We start from the raw sequence: 13701 nt of genomic DNA on the forward strand, positions 1-13701 counted from the left end.
GATGTTGCAACAGTCCTCACTTGACGGCCAGGAAGTCGGAAGCCGCTGCCGCCGCCGGCGTCCCCAGCCTGTCCCCACCCGCCGCGTGCTGTCGGAGGTTGACAGGTCGTGGCAGGGAGGCGGCGGCGGCGGCAGAGCCGGGCACCCAAGACGGAGACCCCATGGGGAACGCTCCGAGTAACAGCAGTGAAGACGAAGCGGCAGCCGCCGGGGGCGAGAGTTGGGGCCCACACCAGGACTGGGCCGCGGACTCGAGCACGACCCCTGGCTTGGGCCCTGCGGCCCCCGCGCTGCCTCCCGCTGCCGCGCTGCTGGAACCTGCCCGGCTACGAGAGGCAGCGGCTGCTTTGCGGCCCGCACCGCCCTACGAGTCGCTAGTGTCGAGGCACCACGGCGCGCTGCTACGCTGGTTGGAAGAGCGGCTGGGCCGCGGCGAAGAGTCCGTCACCCTTGAGCAGTTCCGGGAGCTTCTGGAGGCTCGTGGCGCTGGTTGTTCCGGCGAGCAGTTCGAGGAGGTCAGGGCCGGCTGGGTACTAAGGGGGCGGGGGCAGGGGCAGGGCGGTCGCCTCTAAGGGTTGTAAAGAGGTGGGCAGTCGCTCTGGAGAGATCAGGCAGGAATCCACAGAATCTGCAGGTTCTCAGAATCAAAGCATGGGGTTGCCGGGACTTATTTGAAGTGTTTGTAACCTGTTCATTCTGGGCGCGTGCTACCTCTCTCTCTAACCTTTCTTAAAGGCGCAGAAAGAAGGGTCTAGGCTGGCCTTGCTCTACAGCGCTGAATTAGCCAAAATGTCTTTGCATGTTGTAATGCAGGTATTCGTTCAGTTGACAGACGCTGAATTAGTTGCTCGGTGGAGTTTCCTTATTAGGCTCTAGATCAGTTTAAGAGAAAGGATGTTCAAGGATCAAGGGAGTGGCAGTGAACACCATTATGTTTTAGTGGCCTGCGCAGTTTTTTTTTTTTTTTGAAAACACCTTCTCAATCTAGTGTGGCAGCCAATAAATGTGGAAGGAGAATAACATAAACTGGGAAGATTCACACTCTATAGGCTATTCTCATCTCGAAAACACTGGCTTTTCCAAAATACATACTTGATTTTAGATCCTTGAAGAATAGGTTGTAGACTCATTTAAGCCATTATAAACCCCTCCAAAATTAGGATCCCCGTGGGTACTTGTAAATATACAGTTTCTCCTCATATCTGCACTGAACACTTCATTTTAGAGTTAGAAAAAGACAGATTCAGGGTTACCCAGTGAGTTATTTTATTGGCAAAATTGGAACTATCATTCAGATCTCTTGATTTTTAAAAATGTCCCATTACTTTCTTCCTAGATCCTATTTCAGTCCACAGTGTTCTCTCTCTCTCTCTCTCTCTCTCTCTCTCTCTCACACACACACACACACACACACACACAGAGTTGTTTAATCTGAAAATGAATAAGCCGTGTAGAATCATCAGTCAATGAAGGATGAGTACATAAAACAGTAAACCAACAGGTACTTATAATGTCATTGAAAGGTTCTGTTTACTTTAAGACCAGAGACTTTTGAAATGTTTTAAGAATTTTTTCCTGTACATGACAAGAATATTAAGGCAATGTAGTTTATATGTTTGTTTCTTTTCTTTGGTGCTGGGGGTCCAACCCAGAGTCTTCACATTCTAGGCAAGTGTTCTACCACAGAGCTATTTACCACCAGCCCTTGTATGTTTCTTTTTGGTGGTGGGGATTGAACCCAGTGCCTTGTGCGTGCAAGGCAAGCACTCTATCAACTGAGCTATATCCCCAGCCCCCTTGTGTATTATGTTTTCCTAGAAGAAAATGCCTTAAGACATTCTGATTCTTAAAAATATTGGTCTTTTTTGGTCTTTTTAGTGAAAGATCTCCATTTAAAAAAATTCCAAGAAAACACATAATACTTTCACTCTAGTACCTATACATATTATAAGAACATGAAGCAGTGGTAGAAAGAACTGCAGATCTGCTCAAGGAGTTGGCACTTTTAAGATTTGTCTAAAACCAAATGGAGAGAAATGGTCTTTACATTGTGAGACAATCTGACAGGAATGGACTGATAGATGGGGGTTTATAGAAGTCCCAACATAAAAGGCCAAGAAATCCATGGGGTGTGGTCCAGAAAAATCACTCCAGGGCCGTGGCATTAGTCATATGTTCAATTGAGCAAATATTGGTTGGGCCAAGCATTTGGATGACAGTGGACAAAGCAGATACTTATCTTAGAGTATGTAGCATGGTGGAAGAGGCAAATATTAATCCAAGTAAATGTGTGGTGAATATTTTCTAAGGTAAAAGGTTAGGAATAAATTTGAAATGTATTTAAGCTCATCCAGATATCAAACAAGACTTAAATAAAAAAGTAATATTTTAGCCTAGATTTGAAAGGTAAAGCAGTTAAGGAGCTGGACAAGGTAGCAGTGTTTTTAGGTAGAGGTAATTGCATCCAGAGAATGGAGAACCTGGAGTCTGTTATGGTATAAAAATTTAGACAAAACTGCTTCAGGGAACAGGAAACCCAAAGAATTTTTTGTTTTTAAACAAAAAGAAGTTTTCTTCTTGTGCTGGGGATTTAGCTCAGTTGGTAGAGTGCTTGCCTCACATGCAGAAAGCCCTGTGTTCAATCCCCAGCACCACAGTGGTGGCGGGGAGCTTCTTATGTGAAGGTTCAGGGATGATATGGTGGGTTCAGATATCAAGGACTTGTCTTCATCCATTTTGTGCTGTCTGCCTTCCACAGGTACCTTCAACTTAATGATCCAGTTGACTTCTCCTGCTCTCACTTTCCACATTCCAACAAGCAGGATAGGAAAAGGAAAGGAGATGGCCACATCCCCCTTTTTTGTCTTTATTGTCACCTGGCCACACTTATCTGTAAGAGAGGCTGGGAGCCTGGCCTGGTGGTGCATGCCTGTAATCTCAGTGACTCAGGAGTCTGAGGCAGGAGAATCACAAGTTCAAAGCCAGCCTCAGCAACTTAGTGAGGACCTACATAACTTAGCAAGACTATGTCTCAAAAATTAAAGAGAGCTGGGAATGTGGCTCAGTGGTTAAGTGCCCCTAGGTTTAATCCCTGGTTCCTCCCCACCGCACCCCCACCTCCACGCAAAAAAAAAAAAGAGAGAGAGAGTGGGGTTGGGAAAGATCATTATTCCATGCCCTTATTTTAAGCTTAAAAAAAAACAAAAAACCAAGATTTAATTGCTGAGGAAAAGGAAAGCAAATATTGAGGTACAGTTAATTTCTTTAACACAAGGCCAGATCATAGAATGTAGAAGGAAGAAAATGAGGTGAACGGTAGGCAGGAGCCAGACATTCCAGTCCTTTGCAGCCTGGTAAGGAATTTGGAAATTGGAGTTTTAGGCAAAGAATCACCATAATGATTCCTGTTGCCTGATGAAGAACCACAGAGAAAGACCATAGTAGACCCAAGGAGAAAAGTTAAGAGATTATTGTCATAGTCTAAGTGAGAGATTTGGTGACTTGGGCTAGGGTGGTGGCAGTGAAATGACATGAAGTGGATAACCTTTTTAAGTAGAATATACAGTTCTTAGAAATATTGTATATGGGTAGAGGACTAGAAGGAGAAATAAATTAAAGATGATTCCTACATTACTGTTTAGACTAATTAGATGGTTTTGCTATTTTATTGAGAAAGGAAACATTTCAGGGAAGGTAAGATCTGGAGCAGGAAGAGTTATGTTTTAGATATGTGAGTTTCAGATGCTGAGTGGAGATGTCAGACTGTTGAGTTTGTGTGTACTGTGCATGGTGTATAGAGTCATCTATTTGCAGATTGTATTGGGCCTTATGAAAAAATATCCACATTGTGTCTATAGATTATGCTCAATGATAATCCCTCAGATGTGGTCCATGGACTATTTAGCATAGTCAAAATCAGAAGCCTTTCAGTTGCAGTTAAAAAATTACATGGGAAGAAAACATGAACAGTTCTATTTTATTAAGGATCCCAGGATCATTATATCATCTATGTGGCAAAAATTGACATTAAGGAGTCGTTAGCATAGCATTTGAACTGGTGATTTATAAAATGTTGGAAATTTTTATTTCATTTTTGTAAAAATCCCTGGGACAATCTGGGGTTATGTCATGGGATAATTAAGTATCCAAACACAGCCACATTCCCAGCCCTTTTTTTTTAAAAAAAATATTTTATTTTTTAGTTTTCGGCGGACACAACATCTTTGTTTGTATGTGGTGCTGAGGATTGAACCCAGGCCGCACGCATGCCAGGCGAGCATGCCACCGCTTGAGCCACATCCCCAGCCCCCCAGCCCTTTTTAATTGCTAAGTTGTGTAGGTCCTTACTAAGTTGCTGAGGCTGGCTTTGAACTTGTGATTTTCCTGCCTCAGACTCCTGAGTCACTGAGATTACAGTGTGCTTGGAAGTTGTTTTTCATTTCATCTCCCTCTTTACCTCAGCTCAAATACATGGTATCTGATGACTTAGGCCAACTCTGTGGAGCAGGTGGATGACAAGTACCAAACTAAGAACAGAGAACTAAACTAAGGTCTTAAAAGGATCAGTGATTCATGTAAGATAAGAAACTAAGTTTGGGCACCATCTTTCAAAGACTCCAGAATTTGTGCCCTTTTCCCCTTAAGAACTGGTGCTCTGGGTTCATTTTTCTTTGGTCTTGAAAGTAGATAATAAACTCTTTAATTTTCCCCTCATGCCAAGGAAGGCTGGGCAGGGATAATACAACCTGAGAAAAAAAGTCATGTGTTTTTCTTGAAGCTTGTTTACCATATTCAGGTTTGGTATGGGAGGAGTTGGGGCTTGGTTTGATACTAATATTTGATGACCCCAACTGGTTAGCATTGGTTAGTTGAAGAGGGCACTTTTGACTCAAAGCCAAGGTTTAAAGTCTTGGTGGTGATAATCTCACAGTGATTCTTCTATCCATAAATGAGCAACAATTGTATCAGAAATAGCTAAAGAAAATAAATATTGGCCATACATTTGATACTTGCTTTCAAAATATTTCTGTCCTTAGACTTGAACAAACTTCTGTATATATGATACATTTAATTCTACACCTAATTTCCAAAAATGTAAAATAAGCTTAAGCGTTTTGTGAAATGATAAAATGTCTTTGTTGTAACAACTGAGATGACAAGTGATTTCCCCTTCATTCATTTTTATAGTAGCTAACGTAAGGCTGAGCATGGTGGCCTACACCTGTAATCCCAGCAACTCAACCAGGAGGCTCAAAAGTTTGAGGTCAGCCTCACCAACTAAATGAGACCCTGTCTCAAAACATAAAAAGGGACTGTGGATGGATGTAGCTTGGTGGTAAAGTGCCCTGAGTTCAATCACACACACACACACAAAAGCTAACAGAGTAGAGCAAATTATCATGGGTGTACATGATTTATTATGATAATGCTAAGAATTCCCAAGTATATCATGCTTGTTAATTTGCCTCCATTTGCATTGCTGTTTAAGCCCACCCAGTTGTCTTATTTTCACATATCTGAGACCTTAGTGGCTTGAGGTGATGTCATAAAGAAGATCTTGGAGTTGTACCAGGAACCAAAGTCTGAAAGCTTATCGTTTTATAGTACAACACACCTTTTCTCATGGCAGGTGTGGTCCAGGAGAAGGACTCTTTGGTTTGCTCACAGGGAGCAACATTTAATAGACTGCTATGTAGAAGAGAAAATTAAAATTAAATTCTTATTTGACACCAGAGATTAGAGATTAGATATTTGTATTCTTAATAGGGTATGTTTCTAGAAAATCATGTAGACTGTAGGGCAGAATAAAGTGCTGAGCACAGGATGATAACATGACTTAAAGGGGAGAATTTCAAATGAACGGGTCTTATTAATTTTTCATACTGTAAAATTCATCGGGTTGTAAGCTCTGAGGGAAGGGCCATTTCGATTCATCTTTGTTCATTGTCTTGGCACAGTCCTGGCTTAAAACCAATGCTTAGTAAGTATTCCACCTGTAGTGGCCTCAGCGTGATTTAGCAAATTGAGTAAGGCGCAGTCATTACACTGCAACTTCATATTTCATATTCTATCTGTAGCCTTTTACTAATAATGTATTTATTGGCATCGGAGAAAATAGTGTAATATAGTTTTTTTTAAAAAAAACTAAAAATGTTTTTTAATTACTTCTGGGTTTAGAGAAAGTTTGGAGAAAAACCCTAAAGCCTATCTTGGTATTTTCAGGTCAAAAGCATTAATCAAAAAAAAAAAAAAAAACGTAGAATGACTTTGAGCTCAAGAACTGTGCAGATAGAATTATGCAAATGTACCTCCCTGCCCTGTGTATGTGCACCACAAAGTGACAGCAGACTATAAGCATTGCTTACCCTCTTTTCAGAGCCCTCATCTCCCCACTGCCTAAGGGACCAAATACATATTGCTCTGAATGGTTGGAGCCCACAGGCCAGCCTGTCTTCTTCTTCAGCCTCATCTCTCTCTGTCCCACTGCAAAGCCCTGTGCTAACTCATGGAACACCTCCCTTGTCATGTGTGTGGACCTTACTTCTCTTAATTCTTCAGAATTTTCCACCTTGACACCATCATCTGGTTAGCACCAAGCCAGCTTGAGGCATGATTCAGATGGCCTGTTGCTCCATCCTAAGTCTCTCTGCTTTCAAGGACCACAGAGCAGCACTTAACTAGTAGCATGACATTTGAGAACATCTTCACCAGGTGTGAGATGCTGAAGAATTTGCCTGGCAAGGGAAGAAAGGGATATTCCTCTTAAAAGACACAGCAAATATATAGAGATGGAAGAGAGCAAATTTTGTGAATGATACTCCTTTGGCACCTCGTTAAGAGTCTGAGCTGTCTGGGACCCTAGTAGTCATTACATATAGACTGTCCCTCTCCTTACCCTTCCATAACATCCTGAATGGATGTGTAGTTAGCCTGTTAATGCTGTCAGACACTTTTCACTTTATGAATTTGTCCCTACCACTACTATTCTTTGGACTGAGCTTGAAACTTGGGCCTAGAGCCAAACTATTTGTGGCCAAATCCTAGTTCTACCATTCTTAAGCCAGGTGACCTTGATGACCTTACTTTACCACTGTGTTTCTCAGTTGCCTCATTTGTAAAGTAAGCAGAATAATAGTATCTGCCTTATATAATTGGTGCAAGGAGTAAATGAATTAGTTGATGTAAAGTGCCTAGAATAGTGCCTGCCATGCTACATACTCATAAATGTTGTAATGGGCTGTGCTATTTATTCCAGTTGCTGTGTGACAGACATTTAATACTTTACTTAGTCAAGGAATGTCAGACAGGTCTTACAGATGAGCACCCTAAGGCTGTAAATGGATAGGTGACCCACTCAGTAGACCAATGGAAGAACAGGGACCAGATCCAGATTTTTGGACTTTTGATGGAGTGTGTTTCTTTTGTTGAACCAGCATGTAGCCTTCCTATTTAAGTCAGTTCATTGCATTCTGTTGGTCTAAATCCACAGTTTTGTTTTGCGATGGCTTAGGTCTCCATTTTCATGTATGCAGTATGATCTGATGTGGGTTAAGTGGTTAAGTAGGTTAAACAGGAATGGATGAGGATCTGAGCCCTATCTTATGCTGCCCGCAGGCTGAGGCAAGTTCTTTAGAGTTGGATGGAGAAAAGAGAGAGCTCAGAGATTTTTTTTTTTTTTTTTTTTTTTACCAGAGATTGAACCCATGGGCACTCACTGAGCCACATCCCCAGCCATTTTTAAAAATATTTTATTTAAAGTGAGGGTGTCACTGAATTGCTTAGCCTTGCTAAGTTGCTAAGGCTGGCTTTGAACTCACAATCCTCCTGCCTCAGCCTCCCCTATGCTTTAGACAGGTCTTTAAGCATGTGGTCTCCTAAATGCAAGAATCTTCAGAGGTTTTCTGATCAAAGAATGGAGAATGGAGGCAGGGAACTTTGATTCAATATCAGATATGTGGGGCTGGGGATGTGGCTCAAGCGGTAGCGCGCTCTCCTGGCATGCGTGCAGCCCGGGTTCGATCCTCAGCACCACATACAAACAAAGATGTTGTGTCTGCCGAAAACTGAAAAATAAATATTAAAAATTCTCTCTCTCTCTCTCTCTCTCTCTCTCTTTAAAAAAAATAAAAAAAAAATCAGATATGTGAACCAGGGAAAGTTTCTTTTATAGCTACAAAATGGGAAGGTTAATAGTAAGTATCACTACTATTATAAAGAATTACTGGTATTATGCACATAAAATGTTTTGAACAGTATCTAACATATGAGTTAGAGTTCCCCAGTCTTTGTCATTTCTATTGAATGGGTTACAGCTGTGCTAATCCCATCAGACCCTGAGTCATACAAATATCATTTTCTCATATACTATAATGCTGGAGAGTTGAGAAGTAGGTATTACCTAGTACTGTAGTATTGACACCGTGGAGCCTCAGGACACCTTTCTTCTTACTCAGTGGCTCCACTTTTTATATTTGGGTTGGGCTTAAAATTTCTTTCCTTTCTTTCTTTCGTGTGTGTGTGGGGGTGGTATGTGTGTGTGTATATGTGTTGCTGGGGATTAAACCCAGAGCCTTGTGCATGTTAGGCAAATGTTATACCGTGGAGGTAAACCACCCCCAATCCTAAAATTTTTCTTTATTATTACAAAAGCAACATATGTAGATTACAGAAGGTTAAAAATATGGAGGAGCAGGGAGGCTGGGGTTGTGGCTCAGTAGTAGAGCACTTACCTTGAACGTGTGAGGCATCTGGTTCAATCCTTAGCACCACATAAAAAATAAATAAAAATAAAGTTATTGTGTCTATCTACAACTAAAAATTATTTTAAAAATACAGATGAGCAAAAATAGGAAAATACAAAACACACTACCATTGTTAACATATTTGTATTATTCTGGGGGTTTTCCCTCATTTTTTTGTGACATTAGTGATTGAACCTAGGGCCTTGGTGCATGTTCTACCAGTAAGCCCTTTATATGCATACACATTTATATATTTTGTATCAATAAGGGAAATGCACACATGCTTTTTCATACATTTTTATATTTTGTGTCAGTGTGGGAAGTACTTACATGCTTTTTATTTAATCTATATTCTTTTGTAACCTACTTTTTTCAATTAATGTTCCTCACCTTTGCAATGATACATTTCCGTTTAACATCATGTGCAGTCTATATTCAAATTTATCCAGTTGTCCCAAAATCTCCTTTTATTGTGGTATATCCATTGTATATAAAATTTTGTTTAGAGGAGAGAAAATATTATAACCCTCCCCACCCAGTGCTGGGGATCAAACCCAGTGTCTCATGCATTCTAGGCACACTACTCTACCAGTGAACTATACCTTCAGCCCAATATAATGCTTTAAACTTTTTAAAAAGTTACTTATTCCATTGGATGCTTGAAATGAATACTTTAAAATTTCAGTTTTTATTTTTACCAGTTATCCATGGTTTCAAGATCATGAGACTAAAAACAAAAAACATGTTTTCCTCCTCGAGAGCTGTTACTTTTTAGCTTGGTTCTTGAATATTTATCTCTGTGTTACAGAATTTTCAGTATGGGGCTTTTTCCATTTTATTCCCAGCATAGATGAGACCTAGTTGTGTGTGTGTGTGTGTGTGTGTGTGTGTGTTTTGCTGGGGATTGAACCCAGGGCTTTGTGCATGAGGCGAGTTAAGCACTCTACCAACTGAGCTATATCGCCAGTCCCGAGACTTAGTTGTCATTTACCTTCCCATGCCCACACCTGCACATCTCTTGGCCTCCTGGGATTGTACCAATTTTGTTTAGATCACCCTTTGAGGTTTATGTTATTATGACTATGTAAATTCTTTTCATAGCTGAGTCACTATGAAAATAGTTTACTTATGAATTCTTTTGTTTGCTCTAGAGTTAACAATTGAACTGGTGCTTTTTTCTTTTTCTTTTCTTTTTTGTGGTGTGAAGGATGAAACACATGGCCCCACACACCCCAGGCAAGTGTTCTACCACAGAACTGTACCTCCAACCCCTGAATTGGTACTTTTATTTTTCATGTATTTTATCATTAATTCAATCCCAGATTGTCTGCCTAAATTTCATCTAACAAAAAATATTGAATGTATTCAGACACATGGATATTGTGTCAGTTTTGTCTTCTCAAAGAAATATTTCCCAGAGCTTTCTGCTCTGATTTAGTTTAGATCAGACATGCTGTGGTCTTAGAATCTCCATCATCATAGGGATTTATTTTTTTCTTCTAGTTGGATCCCATTCATTCTTTCCCTTTCTTGATATGTTCATTCTGGTAGGCATATCCTCTAGTAGCTTTTTGGAAAAGGGAACATTAAGTAGTTCATTTATTGAGAACTCTGCACGTGTAAGAATGTCTATTCTACTCTCCCACAATATTTTGGCAGAGTATTAACTTCTGTTTTTAGAACTGGGCAAAAATGTCGCAAGCACTGCTGCCTTTGCCTTCTGGCTTCCAGTGTGACTGCCGAATCCACCCCACTCTGGTTGTTGAACTTTTGTGAGGAAACTTTCTTCTTCCCAGAAATAGGAATTCTTTCACTTAATTGTTATGACATTTTGTTGTGATGTACTCTCATCCATGGTGCCGATTATTCAGCCCCTTCAGTCTCCAAATTCACACCCTTTAGATAGGGGAATCATAATTTTTGTGATATCCTTCCCTTCCTTTTCTGTGTTCCATCTTTCTGGGACTCATGTTATTTGGAAGTGGGACTTCCTATACCAGTCCCCTGATTTTTTTTCTCTTTTCTCTCTCAGTTTCTATAATTTTTGTCTTTTTGCTCTACTTTTTGGCCCTTTAGTTAACTTTACCTTCCAGCCTTTCTCCAGGTGTTCATTTCTTTGTGATATTTTTATTTTTAAAAGCATTAAGAATTTTCTCAGGTGCTGAGGATGTGGCTCAAGCGGTAGCATGCGTGCGGCCCGGGTTCGATCCTCAGCACCACATACAAACAAAGATGTTGTCCGCCGAAAACTAAAAAATAAATATTAAAAAAATTCTCTCTCTCTCTCTCTCTCTCTCTCTCTCTCTCTCTCTCCCCCCTCTCTCTTAAAAAAAAAAAAAAANTAGTTTATATTAACTCTATTAACAATATGAGGAATAAACCAGTTAAGTGTGGTTGTTGAATATTTTTTGGTCTAAAGCCATTTGGAGCTGGGACTGTAGCTCAGTGGTAGAGCACTTGCCTAGCATGTGTGAGGCACTGGGTTCGATTCTTGGCACCACGTACAAATAATTGAAATAAAGGCCCATTGACAACTAAAGAATTTTTTTAAAAAAAGAATTTTCTCAATATATTCTCTTCAGTAATAGTCTCCTATTCTTTCATGGTTGCAATATCTTATTTTATCTAATACTGGAGGTAGTGGTTGCACATCTCTGAATATACTAAGACCCAGTGAATTATACATTTTAACAGTGAATTTTATGGTAAATTGTGAAAGTAGAATTAAAATGTCTTTAGTCTCAGTGAAAGTAGAATTAAAATGTCTTTTAAAACAATTTTATGAGGACATTAATCATTCTTTTGAAGTTTTCTTCTCCTTGCATAGTCTTCCTTTTCTTCTCATTTCTCTCTTTGTGTTTCATATTAAAGCTTTTCTCAAATGTCTCCTGGTTCTGGATTGTCCACTCACTAAAGAATGAGGACTAAGAACTTAAAATTTGGATGCTCCATATATCTGGCTTGTTGACTGGTGAACCTTGATGTCAGGTGAATTGGCTGGGCCCTTTCACTGGGAAACTCCTTTTCAGATTCTACAGGGCTGTTCCCTAGGGCTTATCAGGTTCCACAGAGAAGATTCTTCCTTCTCCTACTGAGAAGGGTATGGGACCGTGTGCTAGCATTCTGAGATCCCTGAGGGGAGGTTGAGTTTTGACATATTTAGCAAGTGAGCATCAATTCCCTTATTTTCAGCATGGGGTTCTCACTTTCAGCTGTGCCTGGTATTTCTGTATTTCCTGCTTCACACTCTGGACTGCTCTCCACAGAATCAACTCCAGGCTTCTACAAGATTGGGAGAGGAATCTGCCTTTTCTTTTTTCCTAACAGAAAATTTTAAGCATAAAGTAGAAATAAGAGTAGAGTGGCTCCCATGTACCTATTAGCCAGTTTCAGCACTTACCAACTCAAGACCAATTTTATTTGATTAGAAGACTTCACCTACTAATTTCTCCCATTCAAATTATTTTGAAGCAAATCTTGACATCATATTATTTTATCCATAAATGTCATTATGTATTTCCAAAAAATAAGAACTTCTTTAAAAAAAAAACCACAAAATAATAACATTCTTTCCACTCAGAAACAAAACAAAATAGCTAGTGACTTCTTAAGATCAGTATCCAGTCTTTTCTTTTTCTGTGGTGCTGAGAATGGGACCCAGGGTCTCATATACCATAGGCAAATGCTCCACCACAGAGCAACATTCCTAGCCCTTTTTTAATTTTATTTTGAGGGTCTCACTTAGTTGCCCAGGTGCCCATGATCCTCCTGCCTCAGCCTCCAGAGTAGCTGGGATTTATAACTGCTTTTTTTTTTTTTTGAGAGAGAGAGAGAATTTTAATATTTATTTTTTAGTTTTTCGCAGACACAACATCTTTATATGTGGTGCTGAGGATCAAACCTGGGCCGGACGCATGCCAGGCGAGTGCGCTACCTTTTGAGCCACATCCCCAGCCCTATGACTGCTTTTTAAAATGAGCTTTGATTAATCATTTCCATCTTCTGTAGTACCTATTCTACCAAATCTTAAGCTTCTGGAGTCTTGCAGTATAAAGCAGTTTGTTTCTCAGATTACCCACTCCCAGTATAGGATCCCACTTTCTTGGGTCAGACAACTTGGTATTACCCATGTGTCTATTTCTCAGCTTCCAAAATTTTGTAGCTATTGCATTATCGCCTATTTTCTTTGTCCTTGTGCTTTCAAAAAATAGGAAATCCATTTATAATATTGTCTTAATGGGACTTTGTGGGGAAACAGAATATTTTTTTATTTTAAGTATATTTGTTAAGTATGACTTTTTTTAATACATGGTTGGTTGGCTGGCTGTTCCTCTGAAACTCTGAGGGATGGGGTGGACATTCCTTCTTAGAGCTGCCTAATCCATTTTATATACTGAAAAAAAACAAGTCCAGCTTTTCCCTCTAACTTCTATTTGATGAAGTTAATTTCAACCACTACTTTCCCACCTTCCCATAATAGCTCATCATATTTAAAGAGAAGGATTCTGTTACTTCCTACTATTTCTTCTCCATTGCAAAGAGTCCATGGTCCAGGGAAATAACTCAGTAGTAGAGTGCTTGACTAGTGTATGTGAAGCCCTGGGTTGATCCTCAGCAATACCAAGAAAGAGGTACAAAGGCAGGGAAAAAGAAGAGAAAGAGAAAGGAAAAGAAAATGAAGACAAAATAAATGTTGATATTTAAGATTCCATGGAGGGGTGGGGGATGTGGCTCAGTTGATAAAGTGCTTGCCTGGCATGCACAAGTCCCTAGGTTCAATCCCTAGCACCATCAAAAAAAAAAAAAAAAAAAAAAAAGATTCCATGGAGCTGGTCCCCACAGGCTATAATTTCTGGTCTCCTCATTTCATTTCTTTGGATATATAACTTCACTCAGCTTTCCCAGTTAGTTCTAATCAGAGGAGAACAAGATCTCTCCTTTGGAACATTTTAACTTGATT

At 40.0% G+C, this 13701-nt stretch overlaps 1 protein-coding gene across 3 annotated transcripts in view; it reads left to right on the forward strand.

Moving 5' to 3' along the window:
• The first annotated feature begins 36 nt into the window (after positions 1 to 36).
• The window catches only part of Zzef1 (zinc finger ZZ-type and EF-hand domain containing 1), a 116108-nt gene continuing 102443 nt past the window's right edge, over positions 37 to 13701 (forward strand). For all 3 annotated transcript variants that reach the window (XM_015505889.2, XM_048798397.1, XM_048798398.1), the window contains exon 1: positions 37 to 515. In XM_015505889.2, coding sequence (XP_015361375.1) covers positions 162 to 515 — 354 coding nt within the window. In that variant the 5' untranslated portion in view covers positions 37 to 161. The remainder of the gene's footprint in view (positions 516 to 13701) is intronic.

This window comes from Marmota marmota, unplaced genomic scaffold (genome assembly GCF_001458135.2).
Source record: "Marmota marmota marmota unplaced genomic scaffold, marMar, whole genome shotgun sequence".
NCBI classification, from domain to species: Eukaryota; Metazoa; Chordata; class Mammalia; order Rodentia; family Sciuridae; genus Marmota; species Marmota marmota.